General features: G+C 40.8%; 1 protein-coding gene across 1 annotated transcript in view; it reads right to left on the bottom strand.

Annotated features, from left to right (window-relative positions):
* Positions 1 to 3,597: 3,597 nt before the first annotated feature.
* The window catches only part of LOC127644767 (ankyrin repeat domain-containing protein 11-like), a 122,850-nt gene continuing 104,066 nt past the window's right edge, over positions 3,598 to 22,381 (bottom strand). Inside the window, exons 4-12 of the mRNA XM_052128144.1 lie at positions 18,864 to 19,037; positions 17,787 to 17,987; positions 16,684 to 16,826; positions 16,408 to 16,555; positions 9,261 to 16,297; positions 8,744 to 8,842; positions 8,225 to 8,368; positions 8,028 to 8,120; positions 3,598 to 7,669 (exon numbers count right to left, since the gene is read on the bottom strand). Coding sequence (XP_051984104.1) covers positions 7,484 to 7,669; positions 8,028 to 8,120; positions 8,225 to 8,368; positions 8,744 to 8,842; positions 9,261 to 16,297; positions 16,408 to 16,555; positions 16,684 to 16,826; positions 17,787 to 17,987; positions 18,864 to 19,037 — 8,225 coding nt within the window. The 3' untranslated portion in view covers positions 3,598 to 7,483. The remainder of the gene's footprint in view (positions 7,670 to 8,027; positions 8,121 to 8,224; positions 8,369 to 8,743; positions 8,843 to 9,260; positions 16,298 to 16,407; positions 16,556 to 16,683; positions 16,827 to 17,786; positions 17,988 to 18,863; positions 19,038 to 22,381) is intronic.

Below are 22,381 nucleotides of genomic sequence, written 5' to 3' on the forward strand. Positions count from 1 at the left end.
TCTAACCTGTATTATGACTGATATGACGAATTGCTTTGTTCCTTTTTTTGTAAGTTTTGGACAAAAGCGTCTTCTAAATAGCCTATGTAGCCTAAAATTTAATAATGATTATTATTATTAGAGTTTATAACTATAAATGAGCTCACTTAGTAATACAGTAATATGTTTGTCATAAAATAATTTATCAATGCTTTATTTTTATAGGCTATAACCTAACCTTTACGGGTTTGGATAAAATAGGCCTACATTTATTTTTGCTTAAAAATAAAGCATTCATAAATTATTTTATGATAAACATATTACTGTGTTAAGTGAACTCATTTATAGTTATAAACTAATAATAATAATAATAATTATTATTATTAGCCTACATTTTAGGCTACATATTTAGAAGACGCTTTTGTCCAAAACGTACAAAAAAGGAACAAAGCAATTCGTCAAATATCAGTCATAATACAGATGAGACAATAATAATAAAGTGCTAAGATTATCACAAATAAACAAAAGATTTTTATGCACGTCATTCATATTAAATCGTATATTCCACCCCATACCCGCTACAATTGAGAATCACTTGAAGCATGCAGACGCAGTTAAGACAATTTTATGTAGGCCTATTACACTTAATACACATATAAAACAATATACAATAAGATTCGTTAACAACGAACGTTAAAAGCTTGTTCTTCGAAAATGAGGGCGAGCCACAAATCCGAGAGTACAGTTTACAAACCCGTGGGAACGGATTGCGAAAGCGTGGGCACGGTTTATGAATTTGTGGGTACAGATTGCAAAAACTGAAGGCACGGTTTACAAATCTGAGAGCGCGGATTAGGAACTCGTGGGTACGGTTTATTAATCCGTGAGCACGATTTGTTAAACCGAGGGAACAGTTTGAGAATTCGTGAGTACAGTTTATAAACTGAGCGGACGGATTGCAAAACCGTCGCCACGGATTGTTTTTTTTTTCCCAACAGGTGACTTCCGGGCTCCGTACTATAGTGATAGTGGGTTCAAAAGACATATTTTATAGGCTGATCGTCATAGCTGCGCCGCCTCTACTGCCGTGACGTCATCTTAAACGCGACACAAAACAATAAACAATAACACGACCGCTAGCTGTTAGCTACTAGCTCATTGTGCTGCACAAAGCAGTTGTTGCATGGTGATTTTACACAAGTGTAACATTTAAATGGCCTGGTTGTTTTAGGAAACACGCTTTCCAGTTGTTGGTCAACTAAATAAAGTGAAGATTTCAAGCAGAATATAGAGTTAACGTAACAGAATGTACCATCCACCGCAGTGGCCGAGTCCAGGGCACTCTCCCTCCCCTTGCCCACCGGTCTATTGCCATAGATAGCGTCCATTTGGTCAAGCTGATATACTTCTTGAAAGACTATTTCGGATCATGTAATAACGAGAGGAACGTCTGTACCTCGTTTATTGACCACGGCGTGGTTTTGCGCACAGTCATTTCTTTTTACAATTCGAAAGTCGCGTTAACAAATGATCCTGCTATCGCTGTAGCTAACGTTAAAACTAGCGGGTTGATGTCCCGTGTCGCAAATCGCGGTGGTACTAAAAAAAGTACCAAGTGCCAGGTACTACCCACAGTGTTAAACCCCCATAAAGCGAGCGGAGTCGAGTCGTACCGTGAAGTGGAAAAGCCCCATAGAGTCCTGCAGGCTTGGCGTAATCCCTTCCTGAAGTGCGCGACACCGCGCGGGATCCTCGACGATCCAGTAACACTAGATCAAGATTCGCATTGGTAAGACTCGGGAACGAGCATGAAGAAAACATCGCTGAAAAGATTAAACAATCCGCAGTTTTGGAACTAGCTAAATCCACAAATTCGAGTGTATATTTTACTTTCAAACTCCATAATTAGGGACCTTATCGTTGGAAACCCCTGAACTGCGAAATGAACTTTGGGAAGTTCGATTCATTTTTAGCGAATCGGTTCGCTTTGAACAAACAATAGGAATGTCTCACTGGGGCAGGTTGTCACATACTCATTTTCTTGTGTGTTCTGATTTACACATGGTCATGTCTTACAATGAGTAACATTTCTGTTGGACAAAACAATTGTTTAAACCTTAATTATTACAGTTTGATTTCATCAAGTGTTTCACTATTTATATGAATGCAAAAAGCCATTAAATATCTTGTGAATGATTTAGATATAATTGCATACTTCAAACAGGGGTGTTCTTCTCGCATTAATGTGAATGCGCAGTACTTTAATGTGACAACATGCCCCATAATAGGGTCAATGTGAGTTAAAGAGACAGTTCACCCCAAAATGAAAATTCTCTCATTTACTCACCCTCATGCCATTACAGATGTGTGACTTTCTTTCTTCTGCAGAACTGAAATTAAGATTTTTAGAAGAATATTTCAGCTCTGTAGGTCCATACAATGCAAGTGAATGGTGATCAAAATGTTGAAGCTCCAAAAAAGCACATAAAAAGTAATCCATATGACTCCAGTATTTTTTTTTTCTCAACAATTTGGAACGCCCAATTCCCAATGCAGTCCAAGTCCTCGTGGTGGCATAGTGACTTCCCTCAATCTGGGTGGCGAAGGATGAATCTCAGTTGCCTCCGCGTCAGAGACTACCAATCCGCGCATCTTATCACTTGGCTTGTTGAGCGCGTTACCGCGGAGACAGCATATGTGGAGGTTTCATGGCATCCACACACAACTCACCAAGCGCCCTATCGAGAACGAAACACATTATAGCGACCACAAGGAGGTTACCCCATGTGACTCCACCCTCCCTAGCAACCGGGCCAATTTGGTTGCTTAGGAGACCTGGTTGGAGTCACTCAGAACGCCCTGGGATTCAAACTCGTGTACTCTAGGGGTGGTAGTCAGTGTCTTTACTCACTGAGCTACCCAGGCCCCTGACTCAAGTGGTCTAAGCCATGACTTCTGAAGAGATCTATGAAGAGAAAATGTAACTTATTTTTTACTATAAATCTTGACAGCAGTCTCCTTGGTGATCGTGATTTCAAGCTCGATTACACTTCCCATAGCACCAAGCGCTCTGAGCATGCGTCAAGCACTAGGAAGGATGATGGTTGCTAAGAGACTGAAATGGTAAGATGCTCAGTGAAAAATGAGTTATTTGGTGGTCTGTTCTCACCCAAAACCGATTGGATCGCTTCAGAAGACATTTGATTGAATCACTGGAGTCTTATGGGTTACTTTTATGTGCTTTTTGGAGCGTCAAAGTTTTGATCCCCATTCACTTGCATTATATGGACCTACAGAGCTGAGCTTAATTGGTGTTCTGCGGATGAATGAAAGTCATACACATCTGGGGTGGCATAAAGGTGAGTAAATGATGAGAATTTTCATTTTGGGAGTGAACTATCCCTTTAAATCAACGGTATAGTTTTTCATAGAAATGTTTGATGGCTTTATTGTACGTGTAAGACGTGAACGGTAACAGAGGCAAACTTCCTGTCAAACAAAGTCATACAGGTGTGCAACAACATGAGGGTGAACAAATGATCTCAATCTTAATTTTTCCTCCCTCTAGTGGCAAATGTGTGAAATAGCAGCTCACTAAAAGAAATCAAAGAGCCAGTGTCATTTCAAAAATTTATTTACGAACATAATCTCTGAGGAACAACAGCAGTTCTCGCGCTCTCTGTACATGCAAGTGTAGAAAATAACAATTTTGAATTTCTTCTCTCCGTTAAAGAGTTTTTATTTTTAGTTTCTCAGTTTTTAAATTGCAGGATATCAACACAGCTAAAGGTGAAAGTACTGGATCTTTGACAGCACTGACAATAGCATCAACAAACCCCCTCTCCCTCCCATAGCTGCTCCAACAATATGTACACAATTGAACTACGTTGTACAAATAAAAAAAGATACATTGTTACATCACCGGCAGCGAGCGCGACACGCCTCGTTGCTGTTAGAACCTCACATTCTACGCAAGTTTAGACTAGTACAAAGAGGAGGGTGCAAAACGTCCTGGAATATTATTTACAGCTATGTACAACGTCTCGAATACGCATTACATGAGGAAAATGTACACAGTGGAGACCTTCAAACTCAAAAAATACCACAGGTGTCATAAAGATAATAAATAGGTTATTTCTCGCTATTTGTGAAGAGATCTACATGAGTAAATGAGCTCAGTTCTATTGCAAAATGTATATGCGATAACTGAAATAAGGCTTGATATTGTGGCTTGACACTTTGTAATCAATCTAGCTAAAGACAAAAAGAGGTAATAAGTTGCAGATGGAGGTCAGTGAGTCACGGGCAAGCTTAGGTGTAAGATTACTATTGTCCAAACTCATGGATAGTAGAGCTCCAATACAGTATTTTTAAAGGAGTGCCTGTAAGAATTTGACTGCAAGTTTAAAAGACCGTCAGGACCCGAATAGTGAGGCCCAGAAAGGAGATCGGGTTATACTTTCACAATTGCAAGCCTTTAAAAACGGGACCAGTTTTAGGAATCCAAACAGCTTTCACCAGAAAACAGAAAATTCACATGGTATGTTGTAAACAATGGTATACAAGGGCTTCATGTTGATACATATAAACCATATGATTTACAAGCCACTATATTGTTTTTGTGGGAGATGCACCTAAAAACAAACAAATGCACTTTTACCAAATCAAGGGGTTTTGATAGAACTGCACAACACAAAAGAAAAAACAAAAACACTGGAAATGAACACAAGTTAAATGGAAAGCTATTCATATTATGCACTGTGTAGAATCTGTGGACTTTTATTTTTGCACTGTACGGCACTCACAAAATACCAGGACATTAGTCATCCAAAACAATTACCCGCTGCACTAATGACACCTGTTGCACCCAGACTCAATGCACGCATACATAACTGCATCATGTGGGACTTTCACAGACTCACAACCACACAAATTGAACAACAAAAATAAATAGAAATAAACTAAACACTAGCATGGATGATTGAGCAAACATCACACCACCCCACACTGAAGTACAGACAGGTAATGGGGAGGGGTAAAATATCAAAACACATTTTCAAGCCCCTCTCCCCCTAAAAAAACAGAAATATCGAATAATCTGAAATTAAAAGCGCTTTTCTTTTAAACAGAACAATTTCTAAAAACAACTTACTTGCACGTGTCCCCTTTGTGTTGATGGATAAACATCTAAAATGTACTCTAAATGTTTACTTGGATGGTAAAGGGTGAAATAAAAGCTGAAAATAACTGACTGGTGCACTTCACTCAGCAAAACTTGTGAAAAGCGATTCACAAGAATGTTTAACAATGGGAAAAACAGTCAGAGAGCCCATGTATGCTAATAGAGAGTCCCAGAACGGAGGTGCCTGTGTCGTGTTCTGTCATTGATTTTCAACGTCCAAATCAGTGCGTCAACGGAAGGGTGCGGGACATCACTTCTAAATGTCATGCAATAAAAACGAATTTGCATTGGGACTGAGACAAAATACTTCTGACTGATGCAATTTCTTCAGTTTGTATATTTATCATCATGCTCGCTCTGAATCTTACTCTATAAAAAATATTGAAAACTTCAACAGAAAAGCAGGAATGGAGCCTATAGATGGTTTTTGAAACCATGGAAACAGCTAATGAGCGCCCATATTCGACTTTAATTTTCCCAACCCATTCTAGATATTATATATGAATCAACAGTCGTATAGTGCAGAAGAGAAAACAACTTGGAGCAATTTTGTGGATTAATATTGAATGTAACATGAGCAAAGAGCAGCTAGATGAAAAAGTCCCGTTATTTGATTGTACAAGGTGTAACAAATTCAAATATGTACTCCACTGGTTCATGGGATGGTTTTACATTTGGACAAACCTAAATGAAGAAGGCTCTAAATCAAATCTTGTCTTATGTTCTAACCTATCGTATGACTTGTGCATTTTTAGAAGAAAATCAGAGACGTTAACTGTATAAAGGCATTTTCTTGGTTTATACTTTTTTTTTAAAGATATATACGTGTGTAATAAAATGATGAATAATATACCTCTACTATTCTTTAAATAAATCCATAATCGCTCTGCTACATCTGAAGACTATGGTTGTGGCCCTGACAGAATCATCAGGAGGGAAACTGTGTTTTCTAATGATGGCGGAGATGACAATCTAGATTAACCTTGATTAGCCTTTGACAGAAACCATTAGGAAGTCTTGAAAATACTGACAATGTGTACACCTTTTTGGCCCATAGAATGAGGGGTTTGGGGATGGGGGTTGGGAGTGCTGCCCGAAAGTGAACTGTACATACAATGATAACTTTTATTCATTTATTTTTTACACTTAACTGAGTGATGTTACAGTACATAAGTTATTTACAACTGTGCAGTAATGTGTGGCAAAATAAATTATCTAGAAGGCAGCAAGAATACATTGGTTAATGATTATAAAAACTGTACATCATTTACGGAATAAGTTTTTTTTTTTTTTTTAAGTTTTGTATTTTTTTCCATTAAACTAATGTTGGCTCTGTAGTGTTTCAAGTCACTTCCTCAGAAAGGGAAAAATGAAATGCCCGAGTAAAGAAAGACAAAACAAACAAACAAACAAACAACAACAAAAAAACCCATTACAAAAGAAAATCCCTTGTCTAAGAGACAATCCTGCAAGTCATTGCCTTGTGATTCGCAACAGCAACGTTTGCTCATTAGTCTTTTTCCTTGCGCAGTCGTATAAAGGCAGGCATGTCAGGCCCGGCTTAGGGACCATCCGAGGCTGACTGATCCAGCATGTGGGACCAAATACACCGGTACCTCCTTTTGAGGGCACTCTAGCTCTGATGTCCTGAAACTAGACGCAGTCTCTCCTCTCCGCTATGGCACTGAGCCCTGCTATGCTGCCCTCTGAATGCAGCTTCCTGTCCTGGATCTGGGGCTGCACGGGGTGCTGTACAGCAGGAAAGCCCTCTCTCCACTGCTGTAGTCACCGTAGACGCGGGTCCAGAGAGAGGCCGTGTGAGCACTCCTGTCACATCCCATTGGGTCTTTTTTTGTGCCTGTATATCGAGGTGCTGGCCGTGTTCAGAGTTTTGGGTCCACCATTGTGCCATCTGTCCCTTGGTTCTGGCGCGCACAAGTGGAGGAATCTGTCTTAGGCTCCTTGTTTGTTGTAATTTAGTATAGGGGGGGAAAAAAAACCGAAAAATTCGATCCCCTGTGATCACCCAAGACAGGAGGGATAAGGTTCAAAGCAGTGCTGCTTTTTGAATCCCAAACAAAACCAAAAAACTCGAAGGATGAAAGTGCAAGTTGTGTTTTTCTCCCGTAAGACGGTCCCCTCCTCAGGCAGAAAAGGATGAATTGTATGTCAATTACCTTTTTTCTATGTAATATATATATTTTCTCTCCTCAAAGAAATCTCCTCAAACTGGCTAGCCCTTACCGAACTTTCTGTTTGATGTCTCTTTGATAAGATGATTAATATTAGACCAAACTCTAAGAGTCTCAATGTGTGTCGGTGTCATGCAGGCAACAATACAAAGTCGTCGTTGACGTCGACCATTGGCACGTAGAAGGAGGGAACCTCGTTCACACACAGGGATTTGTGTCCAGCAGGGTCCAGCTCCTGTACCTTGAGCTGCCACTCCATCCTCTGCACTGCATTAAGAGCAGCAGCCTCATGCTGCTGCCGCATTAGCAAACACGTCTGCCGGAGGAAAATGCCAATGAGTCAATTGAGATTATGCAAAGTTTTTCCTCTTACAATACTTAATTACACCTTAAAGGTTTAGTAATCTCAAACATTTCTGCAAGATTAAAATATAAATGGTGTTAGGCCTGCATGGAATCTGTGCCCGTAGAATTCCGCAGATTTCCAGAATCTGTATTATCGTCATTCACCAAGTTTTACATATCCCTATCTCTTGCATGTTGGTTTAGTTAAATATGTTGTATTATTTGATATACTCCGCAAATTTTGCAGACAATCAGCACAGAAAATGTGAATGAGGTGCACAGATTCCTTTTGGTCCTATACGCAAAGAACGGCAAAGGAAATGACTCACCTTCATGCGGTCGTACTTGTCATCCACATCTTGAATCCAAGAGATAAACTGCCGAGCGTTGAAGCGATCTCTTACAGACTTGTTCTCATCCCCCTGAAAGATGAGATTTGTCAGAAGAAAAAAAAAATTATAAAATCATAATTTTTCATAAAGTCATAGGCTGTGCTACAGTTGTGACCTTAGAAATGAGGACTCACTTGGCTCTCTGATGGCATGTTGTAGACTTCTGAATCCAGCAGCATCGTGCAAGCACTAAAAGGAACAGCCTGATTTGCAATCGTTCTCGCTGCTTTGCAATGAACACGCAGCACCTCTTGCTCGCAAGATACAATCAGCTTCTCCTGTAAGGTGGCAAAAAATTACAGAGTGAGGCTGGACATTTGATGCCCCCATTAGCAAACATCTGATCAAGGGACAAGGCTGGTGGAACAGTCTTTTGAAAAGATAAAGGACCGCAAGTTACAGCAGAAGAAAATTAGATGAAATGGGGAGCCTGATTGCACACCGCAATAGGTTTACTTATTTGAAATATACATCGCAGATAAGTTTCTTCTCTATTACAAAGACTTTGATGATTCATCAAAGGTTTTGTGGTGTGGTAGCATGGTATTCCTTCTAACAGGGTGACTTCTGAAATGAACTAAGTGATGTGCAGTGGGCAGAAAATGGAAAAAGAGAAAATACAGAATGACTAAAGGCAAAGAGCAAGCGTTTACCCTCTCGATGCTGTGCTGAAGTCTGAGTTTCCCTCTCACTGCCTCTTGCTGTCTGAAAAGCTCCTTCAGGGGCTCTGACAAAGATGGGGGTGGAGCAATCTAAGATAGCAGGAAAAATTGCCATGTCAATCAAACCGCACTCATAATTCCAAAACATTCTAAAGTTTATCAGGATAATGTTTATTTATCTCAACAATGGAAATACATAAACAGTGATAGTATATGGTGTTCTAACCAGATGCAATGCGATTAAGCAAAGAAAAGTTTGTCCTAACCAACTGTGATAATCTGCAGGACAGCCCACATTGAAATCTTATTGGTCTTAAATCCTGCTCCACATGACTGTATATTAAAAATCAAATATGTCCTGACTGGCTGTGTGAAATCGCAAAGAATGTTTGCTTTTAGTATGAGACAAATTACCAGTCATTACAATTATTTTGTTGCACCTGGTTATAGGTGAAGAGTCTTTGTGCATAAAATACTAGAAAAATCTGCCAAAAAAAAAAAAGCTTACCACAGGGATATGAAGCTTGCTCATAGGCTTGCCATCAAGTAGGTAGGAGCCTGTGTATGTCACATACTCTGCATAACACTGGGGAGCTTGAGGTGTAATGTAACACAAAATCTTCCGCTTTTCCTCAATTTTCTTGCGTATCTGAAGGTACTCAAAATAGGGGTTGGAACGGTCACTGTGGTACGGCTCGATCTCATCCAATTTGATGGCGTTCACAATAACTGCCAGGGTCTGCTGGATCATTTCCCGTGTCTGCTTCATCGCTGTGTTGACAAGTTGAACCTGCACATGTTGCTGGCCTGATTTTGAAAACTTCCTCTTGCGTGGATGTTGGGACTGGCTGTCATCATCTTCAGCAGGCCTGCCTTTTGTTTTGGTGATCAGTGCAGGTGCTGCCGGAGTGGAAGTTTGAGCTGTGTTGGAGCTGATGGGCTCTTTCTCCTTCTCTAAGGTGACTCTTGTGGTGATGAGAGAGGATACAGCACAGGTGATACTTGAAGTAGTTGCTGCATTCTGCTTGTTCTGATTGGCTAGCATTTGAGCCATTTTCCTGGTCATCCTCTGTGGTATCTCCTCGATTTTCTTGGGTACCTCAGGTACAGGCATAGTCACCAACAACTTGGCGGTTGTCTCAAGGGTCTCTGACACTTGGGTGGTGGTGGTGGTCAATGAGACAGTTGGGACTGTAACAGAAGGATGAGGGCTGCATGAGGGACCCAAAGCTACCACTGGATTTTGTACCACGGGATGTGGTTTTGTGACAGCTGTTGATTCCAGAGATTGTAGCACAACAGACGGCATCAAAATATCTGGGGATGTTTCTTGTTGCCTGTATTCATGGTCCTTTTCACTATCAACAGAAAACAAGTTACCATTGTTCTCATCCATTTCAAATGCCCCTCCCTCCTCTGGGATTGTTTCTTTGATGGGAGGAACATCTAGGATGTTTCGAGGCTCAGGCTCCAACTCACACTGTGGTCTATAGCCCTCCTCGCATGCGGAAGCTACCAAATCCTGAGCAGATTCGGGAGGAGGTACCATTGTAGGAGAACAAGGAGCTTTGCACAAACTTAGCAAATCAACATCTATCATTTCACCATCCTCACTTGACTCCATGACTGGAGGCCTTGTCTGAGAAGGTTGATGCTTGCTTTCTGCAATCTCTGGGGTTATGTCAGGCTCCTGCATCTCCTTCTCTTGAAACGGAAGGTCTGGTATAGAGAAGGGACCCATATCATCCAATTCATCAGCTGTACCAGAAAACGGATCTGCCCAAGAAACAACAGGATCATGGTTGACTTGTGGGTCTACAGACATGCTGCTCTCAGCAGCATAGATGGGAGACTCTTGTTTATTGTCTTGCATCATACAGGGGGGCTCTAGGTCCATCTGAGGCTCCTCAAGATTGGGTTTGCAATCAGTGAAGAAAGTTTCAAGTTTCAATCGGGGGGATTCTGGCCCGAATGTCTCTGTAATAGGTCTTGCTGGTGATGGAATGTCTTCCACTGTATCTTTGTGGACCTCAAAATGAGACTCAGAGATTTCTGATGGACAATATACTCTGGAGTAAACAGAGTGAGGAAGCGTCACAGGAACTGCATTTGGGATATGCTGCAGATCACAATCGGAGTGTGAATAGGGACTACTTATCTTTGAGACAGCGGTCTCAACCTCTCTATAACTTTCATGAGGTGATTTCATGAGCTCTTCTGAATTCCAGCCCATTGACTGATCATGATGACATGAGTTTCCCATGAAGTTGTCCTGTGGACAGGTGGGTGTAATGGGAAGTACATCAGGATCGCTTCTATTTGGACATTCCAGCCAAGCCTTTTTGGCAGACTCGTCAATCCCAAGAGAATAGGGGGGATCGTCTCTAGACTGAATGATCTCGTTTGCAGCATGGTTACCTTCTGCTGCATCCTCAGCTAAATCTGCATCTTCCTCCTCCTCCTCCTCCTCCTCCTCCCCCTCTTCTTCTTCTTCTTGCTCTTCAACAACAGGAGGCAAGTAGTCACTCACACTCACTGGATGAGATGGCATTAGACCGGGCCCACTCTGGTGTGGCTCTGAGAGATCATCAATATCCATGGGAGGCAAAGCAGCTGGGGCTGGAGTTGGGGGAGCAGCTATATCCAGACACGGCTCCTGGGGATCAGGTCTATGGACTGGAGTTGAGGGCTTTATGGGATAGTTGTTATAAATACTCCCTGAATGGTGTTCACTGCCATCACTGATGAAATTTACAGCAGAAGCTTCCTCTGGTACCATATCATATTGTGATAGGTCAGGTCTGGGGGACATGTCAATAGGAGGTGAAAAGTTTGCTGGAGAAAGACAATTAAGTCTGTCAGCTGCAATCTTGTCCTCAGTAAGATGTGAGGCAGAATCAAATGTTGTTCCTTCTGGTACGTGTTGCTGTCGTAGAAACTTGTCTGTCTCTGCTTTGAACTCACCCTCAAGAGGTCTTACATCAGAGGTGGAAGAGTGACTAACAAGGGGTAACTGCATGTTCTTTGCAGGTGTTATACATGTTCCCTCTTGGAAGCTATGTGATAAGTTGGTATATCTATCGAAGAAGGTTGGGGAGCAGGCATTCATGGATATTGTAGTAGCTGAAGAATTCTGACACTCAAGGCCATCAAACGTGATATCAGAATAGTCCTCTGCACTGCACGATGGAGTGCGTGGAGTTTGCATGACTTCCTCATAGCTTGGACATGAGATCACAGATGTTGGAGTGGGGACTCCTGTTGGTCTGTTCTGATCAGGACGTGGAGATGCAGGAAGACTTTCTTTTATTTGGTGACCCGCAAGCCAGTCCTTTGAATTCTGACTGTCAATAGACTGTGACTTTCTATCAGGAGACATCATTTGGGCTGGAATGCCAATATCTTTTAACTTTTTCTCTTTCAAAGCGGTTTCTACTGAACCACATTTTTTGGATGAGAGTTCATTGCGGTTCTTCTTCAACTCTTCATTTGTCTTGGTCTTATCTTTGAGTTTTGGGTCACCTGACCGATGCCTCAGTTTCTCCATCTGTTTCATCCTCTCTTTGTGTCTTTTATGGCGCTCCTCAATTTCCTGATCTTTTAAACTAAGCATTTTGCCAAAACTTGTTAGTCTGAGATCGCCGTCAACCAAAAGTTTTTCACGAGGGCGGTTGTCCTTTCGAGTGGCATCTTTTGACTGACTAAACTTGTCATTCTCATCTTTCACCTTTGCCTTGTTAAAGTCTTTGTCTATGATGTCCTTATTTCTCTCCTTGTTTTTCCCATCAAATTTAGAGTCTTCTTTAGATTTCTCTTTAAGACTTGTGACTTGAGTGTTCTCTTTCAAACAATATTTTTGTTCTTCTTTGGAGTGTCTGAAGGACCCAAAGCCATCTGAATATTTATGCTTTTCCTCTTTCACCTTTTCCTTGTGTTTCTCTTTCTTTTTTTTATCTTTTATTTTCTCACTGTTCGTGAGACTGTTTATCTTGTCCTTTTTGGACATCTCCTTCTCAAACTCCAGAGTCTTTTCCAAGTCATCCTCTCCATCCACTTTGGAACCATATGGAAAAGTGTAAGGGTCAGCCTCCAATGGCATGGGTTCTTTGTCAAAGGGCAAGCTTTCTCTGCGGCCATAAGATTCTCTGATCTCCTCGGACTTGTCCTTTTTGTCCCCCTTTTCTTTCTTTACTTTCTCCTTATCCTTGTCATGACTCTTTTTGGATGATGACGACGACGAATGTCTGTGCCTCTCTTTCTCTCTGAACTTTTCCTGTGGATTAGTGATGGATAATGACTCCCTTCTCTCCTCGGACATGTCAGGTATGCTGATGTTGGAGGAGTCGTAGAAGCTGCTTAGGACAGGCTCATGAACTCTATCTGTGAAACTATCTGATGAAATGTCACTGTTTCTGTCATTAGAATCATCTTTATAATCATTCATGGCCTCTTCCTCAAGTTTTTCTAACAAGGATTTCTCATTTTCACCACTCCCTTTTGAGGGTTTTCTGTCTTTTAAATGATCTGGCTTGTCTTTGTATTTGCTTTTGCTCTTTTCCTCACTGACATCTCTCTTGTCAAGAAGTTTCTGTTTGCTTTTCTTGTCCTGATTTGAATCCACAGATGCTCTGTCCTTACGTTCCTTGTGTTTTGTGTCAGTTGAGTCTTTTTTATCTTTGTGTTTTTCAATGGAGGCTTTTCTTTCCTTTCCTGCATCAAATGCCTTCTCTTTTTTCTTAACTTTATGCTCCTTTTCTTTTTGTTTTTCTGTGGAATGTGCTTTCCCATCTACAGTGTATTTCTTGTGTTTATCTGTTTGAAAATGATCCATTTCATCCCGGTCAGGTGTGGAATCTTTTTTGTGTGAGTCTGACAGTCCGAGAGAGTCACTTAATTTAGCTACACCTCCATTATAATTGTCATCTTCATCTTCACTCTCATCTGTGAAAATATCAGCAATTGTATACCATGTCTTCTCTCTCACCTTTTCAGGTTTTCTCTCCTCTTTCTTAAATTCCAGGAAATCTTTTTCCCTGTCGGCATGTTTGTCCTGGTTATTCTTTTCTTTCTTATCTTTATTCTGCTCAGATGACATCTTCCTTTCTTTGTCCTTGCTATTCGAATCTTTATGCTTTTCTTTAGCCCCATCCCTCCTGTCTTTGGATGCTCTTTCTAGATCTTTCTCTTTCATTGATCTCTCGATTGAGTTCTTCTCAGGTTTCTCTTTTTCCTGGTCCAAATTTCTGTCCTTAGGCTTGTCCTTGTGTTTTTCACCTTTTGACTTCTCTTTCTTTTCCACACCATCTATTTTCTTCTCCCTGTCTTTTCCTGAGTGGTTCCTCTCCCTTGGATCAGATTTGCAGATGGTTTCACTCTCTGGTTTGTCTTTAAAGAATGCCTCACTCCCATAGTCATCTCTCAAGGATTCTTGTTTTGTTTTGGAGTCTTTCCTCTCTTTAGTGAACTCGTAGGAATCTTTTCTGTCTCTGCAGCTGTCCACAGCATCCTTCTCTTTCTTCTCTTTGACACCCTCTGCCGAATCTTTTCGTTTCTTCTCCTTTTCCAAAGACTGACCAGAATTTAACTTTTGTTTGTCCGTCCAGTCTTTTTTCTTGTCAGTATTCTTGTCAGAGAACTCCTTGTCTTTTTTCTTTGTTGCAGTTTCCTTTTCAGGACGCTTTTCCCCATGATCTGGCTTTTTATCTTTGACTTTATTCTCCTTTTTCCGGTCCCTGCTTTCCTCCTTTACTGTCTCAACAATTAACTTGACAGCATTATTGGTTTTGTATTCTTTCACAGGGACGTCCCAGCTATCATCCCCATAAAGTGAACTGTCAGAGGACATGTCGGATTGCCACAGATCATGGGGATCATCTGATGCACTCATCTTTGAGTCCTCTAATAAATGATTTTTTAAATCATAATCCTCATAATCAGGCTCTTCCTTAATGGTTTTATCCCTTTTTGACTTTTCCTTTTCTTCTTTAGTAGTTTTTTCAGATTTAAAATGTTTGTCTTCTTTTTGCTCATTCTTTTTATCTATTTTACCAGATTTATCCTTAGACTTTTTCTTTTTATCATCCTTATGGGCTTTCTGTTTCTCCTCCTTAACCTTGTCTTTGATGGTTCTCTCCTTCTCAGTTTTCAAGGCTTTGTCCCTCTCTTCTTTGCTCACTTTGTCCTTGTTGGTCTCCTTTGTTTTCTTTGACTTCTCTTCCTTGGTGATCCTTTGAGTTTCTTTACTTGGCCAGTCCTTGTCTTCAGATTTACCCTTAGACAGTCTGTCTTCCTTCTTAAAATGATCTTTGTCATGTTTGGATAGTTTGACCCTATTTTCAGAAGGTGACTCTGTCTCAACAATGAGCGACTTCTGCCTTGGGTCGTTGAAGTCAAAAGAAAAGCTCTTGACAAATTTTTCATTCATGTCTTGACTCAACACCACACTTGGAGCCTTATCTTTTTCCTTACTTTTGTGTTTGTGTTTCACTTTGTGTTTTTTCAACACCTTTCCGTCTTTATCGGTTTTGGAAATGGCACCATCCATGCTTGAGTTCTTGTAAAACTCTGAGTTCTTTTTGTCTATTGTATTGACATGTGTGTTGTTTTTCTTTCGGTTATCTTGCACTTTCTTTTTCACCTGTTTCACAGACTCAACGCTTGAGTCAGCAGACGAGTAGTCAGACTCGCTGGATAGTCTAGTTCTGACAGAGTCAGAGAGTGAGCTGACATCAGACCATGTTGGGGAGGACACAGTTTTCCACCCATCTGTCCTCCACTGCTTTGGGTGCTGCTCTGCCAGAGACTGTGTGTGTTTCTGCGAACTCAGACTCCCATGCGAGGAGGATGAAGATGATGCAGAAAGCGAGCTAAAAACAAAGGGTTCTTTGAGGCTCAAAGTAGAAGTGTCTTTTACACAGTTTGAGCTCTGCATAGAGCCTTTATCGTCCTCGCTCTCCAGGTCCCCGATCTCGGAGTCCGAGGTGCAGAACTTGTCGTTCACTTTACCAAAGCGCACCTCCTTATTGACATTATTTTTTGTCTCCTTCTTCCTCTTCTTCTTGACTTTCGTTTTTTCTTTTTGCTGCTTGGAGCTCTGTGTTGTTGAGTCCCGACTCTTGACGTTGGTCTGAGGTGCAGGTTGCCTTGGTGTGGCCGTGGGTGTGAAACACAATGTCCTGTCGTCCTCGTCCGAGCTGTTGCTGTCCGACAGGATCCGACGCACAGCCTTCTTTGGTGTTAGCGAGTTGCTTTTGGAATAGGTTTTAACCTCCATCTTGGGTATGGCGATTAAGTTGTTGGTCTTGGTGACAGGATCCTTACGGAACTCCTTCTTGAGCAGATGCTTGTCATCCACAGGTGGGACGCGCTCCTCTTCGTCATCCTCGTCAAATTCATATTCATCCTTGACAGGAGTAGTGGTGGATTTGGGTGGGTCCATGCCCTTCCCTTTTAGTTTTAAGCCCTTCTCAAACTCAGAGTCTGTATTATTGCCATCAACAGAGCTGGATGGGGCAAATGATGGGGCATCTCCCTCCTCTGATGAATCTGTTGGGATACAAAAGTATTAATATATGCAAATTGGACTCCTATATGGCAAACATTTCCTTTAAGACATTATGCCATACGCTTATACACAATAAATGCACCATACACACCTGAAGAACTCTCTTCACTGGAGGTGTAAGTGCCTTTTCCCAGCAACAGATTAAGCATTGTTTGGGAATTTGCCACTTTTAATGGTGTCTCCCCTCTTCTGTTGCTTTGACAAGGATCACCTCCATAACGTAACAGCAGCTTCACTACCTAAAAAGCCAGAATAAGTGTCACACAAGTTGAATATACCAAATCAAAATCGTACAATCATGTTATTGTGTTGAGTCATCACCAAGAATAACTGTTTTATCAGTGTGTGCGCTCATTGAGGTGCTTACTTTGAGGTGGCCATTGTTAGACGCATCATGTAGAGGCGTGTCGTCATCCAGGCCCTTTGTGTTAACCTCGGCCCCTGCTGCCAACAGCTGCTTGGCCACATCGTAATACCCTCTGTTGCAAGCCTCATGCAGTGCAGTCCAGCCTGAAATAAACAGCATTCCACTCTTAGATGTCTGCTCATACTATTCTTTTCAAGTTTATTTTGTACGTTGTACTTTTTACCCTGAATCTTAATGGGAATCACAACTTGTATACTATTCAAGTGGTTCTCAATTTCTTTTCGGGTGGTGGACCACTTCAACCGTAAAACAAAAATTGCAGACCACTCCAAATATCATTCAATATCTTTTTTTTAGAGATCCTCTCTTGAACCACTGATCTATAATTTAGTTAGACGGCTGTATTGTTCTTATTTCATTGAAATTTAGCTAATGAATTAATGTGTACACTGACAGATAACGGTCACTTACAGTACTGAAGTGAGACAAATACAAACTGTACCATAAAATGTATTTCATAAACAGCTTATTTACTTTTTTAAGAAGACTGTCAATTACAATTATTTTATTTATTTAGGGTCCTTTTTGTAGAAGCTACAAAAGTACAGTGGTAATGGTAGATACTATTGGACAAATCGCCTTTCCTTTTGTCAATACTGGGCATAAGAGAGGATGTGCACCTTAACTTATACACATCACAGGCAGAAGGAAGAAACGCACGCAAAGTTATTGGTACAGTACCTAAAAGCATGCATTGTGTCTGATGTGCCTGGCCTTGAAAAAAGGTGGATTTGAACTTGAGTCACTCACAATAAAAGTCCATTTAATACCATTATTCTCCATGCCACTCCTCCAATTTTTACAATGCATGGTTTTGTGGTTTTGTCTGGTTCCATTGGACTATTGGGGAGCCGGACTGTTAGGGTAGTGGTATTTACACGCACTACAAATTGTCATTTCGTTTTTTAAATCAACTTGTGGACCACTTGGAACCAATCACGGACCACAGTTTGAGAACCACTATACATTTCTATTTAATAGTATGTTAAAAGATTATGATGGAGGAATGTCATGCAAGAAACATCTCTGATGGCTCCCCTTACCTGCAAAATCTTTTACATTCACATCAGCCCCCTCGATGATGAGCTCCTTTACACGACGTGCCTCCCCACGTATAGCCGCCCGGTGCAGCCGTGTCTCGCCCCTCTCATTCCGCTTGTTCACTTTGTCTTTGGTTTTTGATGCAGAGTTTGGTGTTCCCTTCTGACCCAGACTTGACTGTGACTGGTGCTTTGGTGTTGTGTCTGTACAGAAATATCAGTATATATATAAATATTTACAGCCACAAATTACTTGCAGTAAAAGAGACAGTAACAGTAAATGACTCGGTACAGTTTTGCTTTAACAACTGGGTGGCAGTCTTGTGCCACAAACACAGTAAATGCTACATGCCATGCTTTCTGCTTACTTTCACATCTTCACTAATTTAGACAAAATCTTTATTTTAATGTAACCCCTTGGATTTGCATACATATGCATAGCTGAAAATGTGAACAGATTACTAAAGGTAAGTAAGAAAATGCATTAGTGGTAAAAATAAATAAATAAATAAATAAATAAAACAGCCATATTTTTCAGACAATATTTATATTCCGTTCTAAGACAAACACAGAGCACAATAATATCTGGCATGGAGAAACACTCCCATTTCCTGTAGTGCTTTGTTTTTGTTTTGGAAAAATACATAAGCAGAATCATTTGAAGAGGAAGAGCTAAATCAAAGTGATATAAAAGAGACAAGCATACTTGAGATAAAAAGAAAAATAAGCAAAAAGACTGCCAAAAGATGTATGCTACCAATCCAATACATTTCATTTTCATAAAGCTCTAACATTAGATTGCAATTCCAGGCAAGCCAAAAAAACAAATTATCATTTTGGAGTAGCACAATCATATCTTTGTTGCTCCATCAACAGTCCTGGAGGGCTGATGAACATCAGTGGGTTAATATTACAGAGGTCCATTTTGCTGAAGTAATGGGAATTGATGAGGGTTATCTTGTTTAATTGAATTCTAATTAAGTGCTGTGGTGTTTAAATGAAGCATTGCTTGAGAGTGCAGCTGGGACAGTGGATGCTTCTGAAACAGCCTGAGACGTGGTGCCCATGACAAACACGCACCTGGACTGTGTATGGACTCCTCCGCCGTCATCTGCATGAGAAGAGCCACCTGCTGCCGCTCGGAGAGGGGGTACCCGGCCCGGATCCCTGGCATGCCCATTCCGAACGGCAAGCCTGACTTCCTGGTGTTAGTGGGCTCCTTTTTAATGCGCTTCCGCTCTGGACCTTGTTTTTCTGTTGCGAGAGAAAAGATGTGCATATTAAACCACAAACCAGCCTCATGCGCACTTGTGGACAGACACAATTTCCATTATGCTCACTTTTGTGACCTTCATAAAGACTCTAGGTAAGCTAGCACAAGTTAATATGCATAAAGTGCAATTCTGTCTGCCCTCTTTATTAGTGTCTGAAGATCTAGCGAAACCTAGATCTCTCGGATAATAACCGGCTGCCCTGCCCATGTCTACAGTTTGAAATCCTGCTGGTGGTAGCAGCCATTGAGTGAGATTACACAGAGGCCCCATGAGGAGGGGTGGGCCCTCTACTGTCAGTCTAGTATGTGTGTGTTTCTTTAAGGGTATGACTTGGCAGGCTGTCACCGATTACAAAATGGCCGGTGTACACAATTCAACGTGGCTAAGGCAAGGTCACTCCTGCGAGTGGACAAAAGCAGCTGCTCATCACAGAAAGAGTCATCAATTATTCTCAGTTTGTCAGTGTCAATATATCTGCCTCACAATGCCGCCATCCAGTTCAAAACACAAGTCTCACCCGCGCTATCAACTTACAGTGGAAACTGGCAAGCATGAGGACAGCCCTCCCACTGTACGACCCCCAAGCAAATGTCTCACACACACACACACACACGTTGCAGGACTGGTAACACCTATAAAACGGACAACAATCCTGTCAACTAGCTTTGTGCTCTTGGCTAATCTATGGAAGATCTACAAACCAGCTTGGTGTTGTTCTCAACATAGTGATTTGCTCAAGGCCACAAACATAATTTATAAAGAGAGGAAGCAGACAGTGAACGCTTGCAGTAACAGATCTTTCCAGGGATTATTGTTCACGGTTGGGACTGATGCTAACACCTGTAAACACTTACGTGTAATTTTCCCCAACCCCTTGAACGCGCAAAGATTTGCCATTCAGTCACATTCCTGCGTTTCAAACCTCAAAGCATGAACTGCAGCAACAGTCTAAACATGCTTTTAACGGGTGGATGAGGGGAACACAAAAAATGCAGTGCTCGTTCTTTTAGACTTACACTAAAATAGGCTCAACTGAGGTAGTGACACTGCACCAGTATTACAAAAGTGTTCTGATGGCAGGATTATATTATATAATATAGTATAGCTCCCTAAAATACTAAACCTAAAATAAAAGTAAACAAGAAAATACTGAAAAAACAGTCGGACGGTATACTCCATCTGACTGTGCGTGCATACACAGGCCACTGGCGCATATACGAGACACCAGACTAGTTTAGACCTATAAAGATGTATTTAATGTCCTTCAAACTCAAGTTATACAATTACAGGTATCTCCACACCTAACACATGTTTTCTTGACGTGCACATCCACTGTTTACATTTTTACCTTTGTCTCCAATTGTTTACTGGCGATTACATCTTCTAGCGCATCTTCGTGATAACAACGGCTCAAATTTGAGTGTTGCCACCTTTTGGACCTACTAATTAGCACAAATAATTACAGGCGCATACGCATTCTGCACGTTTAAAATAGCGTTGTTAGAAAAAATAAATAATCGGGCTGCACACGTTCAGTGCTCGAGCACTCTGCTGATGATGAGAAATGCATCATGCGTCCTGTGCGTGGACACTCTGCGTACGAGTCTGATCGAAGTATACTTTGGACTTAACAGTCAGAGCATTAACAGGGCTCGACATTAACGCTTGTCTGGGACAAATGGATTTTTGAAGGGGCAAATGAAAGAGAATTTTACTTGCCTGACCGGACAAGCAGGCTGATTAAAACATCAATAACAAAAAAAAAATAACCGGCTATATTTGTGATAGTCTAGGCCTGTGTCACTTATTAGAAAGTTCATATTTTGATTCTGCTGTTGAAAGTAATCCAGAGCATGTCATTTTATAATTGGCTAGCGATATAGTAACATCTGCTCCCTGTTTGATTGACAGGCGATGTATGTGTGTGTGCTGAACATGCGCATGCTCCGAAAATGCTTGCGCTCATGCGCACCTGAACGGTTAATTTAAACATTTAAAAATTCCGCCAAAATGCCCGTCTTGGTGAGGCATTCATGTAAACACAGAATGATGTCTAAAGTGAAAGTAAACAGTGGAGAAAAAAGCAGATCTGTATTAAAATGTCAGACTTGTAAGTATAAATGTTAGCTAATTAATAGACCTGCTGCTGTCTAGTGTGGTGACTCATTATAATAATCAAACAGTCATAACAATAAAATGAGAAAACTCTCACTGCTCTTGACTGGGTAACTTCAGTAGCTTTAACGATATTCATGTGTTATAATCCTACAGTAAAGACCAGAAGTAGTTTTATGTTGCATTTCATTCTGAATGTTTACTTGAATACTTGAAAGCCTACTGCTGTTAAAAACTTTTAAACCCGTTAAAAAAGCACAGAATTTTCTTCATTTGTATTGTTTTTTTTTACCTTATTTATAATCAATTTCTATTCATTGCTGTTTTTATTGTTATTTAATTACTGTCTGATTACTAGTCTTGAATAATGAATAACTTTAGACCATTCTTCCATAATTAACATATTAATTAGTGTTATTATTTGTTGTGATTTTGAAGCTGGTATTGAGAATAGTCAAATTTCACTACCGACCACTGAAATGTTGGTATTGTGATAATGTATAGCCTTTATTGTACATGGTAGATCTTACTGCAATAACATGATGAAAAGTAGATCTCAGTCCATAGAAGTGTGAGCACCCCTGCAGTAAATGATGACAATGGAGACTTTTCTTTATTTGACTGCCATATGTAACATGGGAGTGGTGGTGGTGTAGTGGCTAAAGCACAGGGCTGTTAATCAGAAGGTCACAGGTTCTAACCCCACGGCCACCACCATTGTGTCCTTGAGCAAGGCACTTAACCAGGTTGTTCCGGGGGGATTGTCCCTGTAATAAGTGCACTGTAAGTCACTTTGGATAAAAGCGTCTGCCAAATGCATAAATGTAAAATGTAAATGTAACAAAACTGATTAACTGATGAAAACTGAACTAAATTGAAAGGATGCATTGAATATAAGTTAGTCAAACTTCTTATGTGCATTTGTTTTACTTGAAACTTAAAAGGATGTTTGATGCACAACACTGTTAGCTTTAAGGTCTGGTACAGTCATAACTAGTCCCTGAATGAATCTAGTGGTATTCAGGCAGAACGTTTTGCAGATTTTCTCAGAATTCAAATGCAACCATTCTCAAAGTTCAACGTTGGTGCTCTGATGTGATAGCTGTAGAGGATTACTTGCTTAGTAAAGTAGATTGGAACCGTCAGCGATGCAATTCATGCACTTTACACAGAGAATGCCACTTGAGAGAAAGTCACTTGAGAAACTAA

Source organism: Xyrauchen texanus, chromosome 1 (assembly GCF_025860055.1).
Source record: "Xyrauchen texanus isolate HMW12.3.18 chromosome 1, RBS_HiC_50CHRs, whole genome shotgun sequence".
Classification (NCBI taxonomy): domain Eukaryota; kingdom Metazoa; phylum Chordata; class Actinopteri; order Cypriniformes; family Catostomidae; genus Xyrauchen; species Xyrauchen texanus.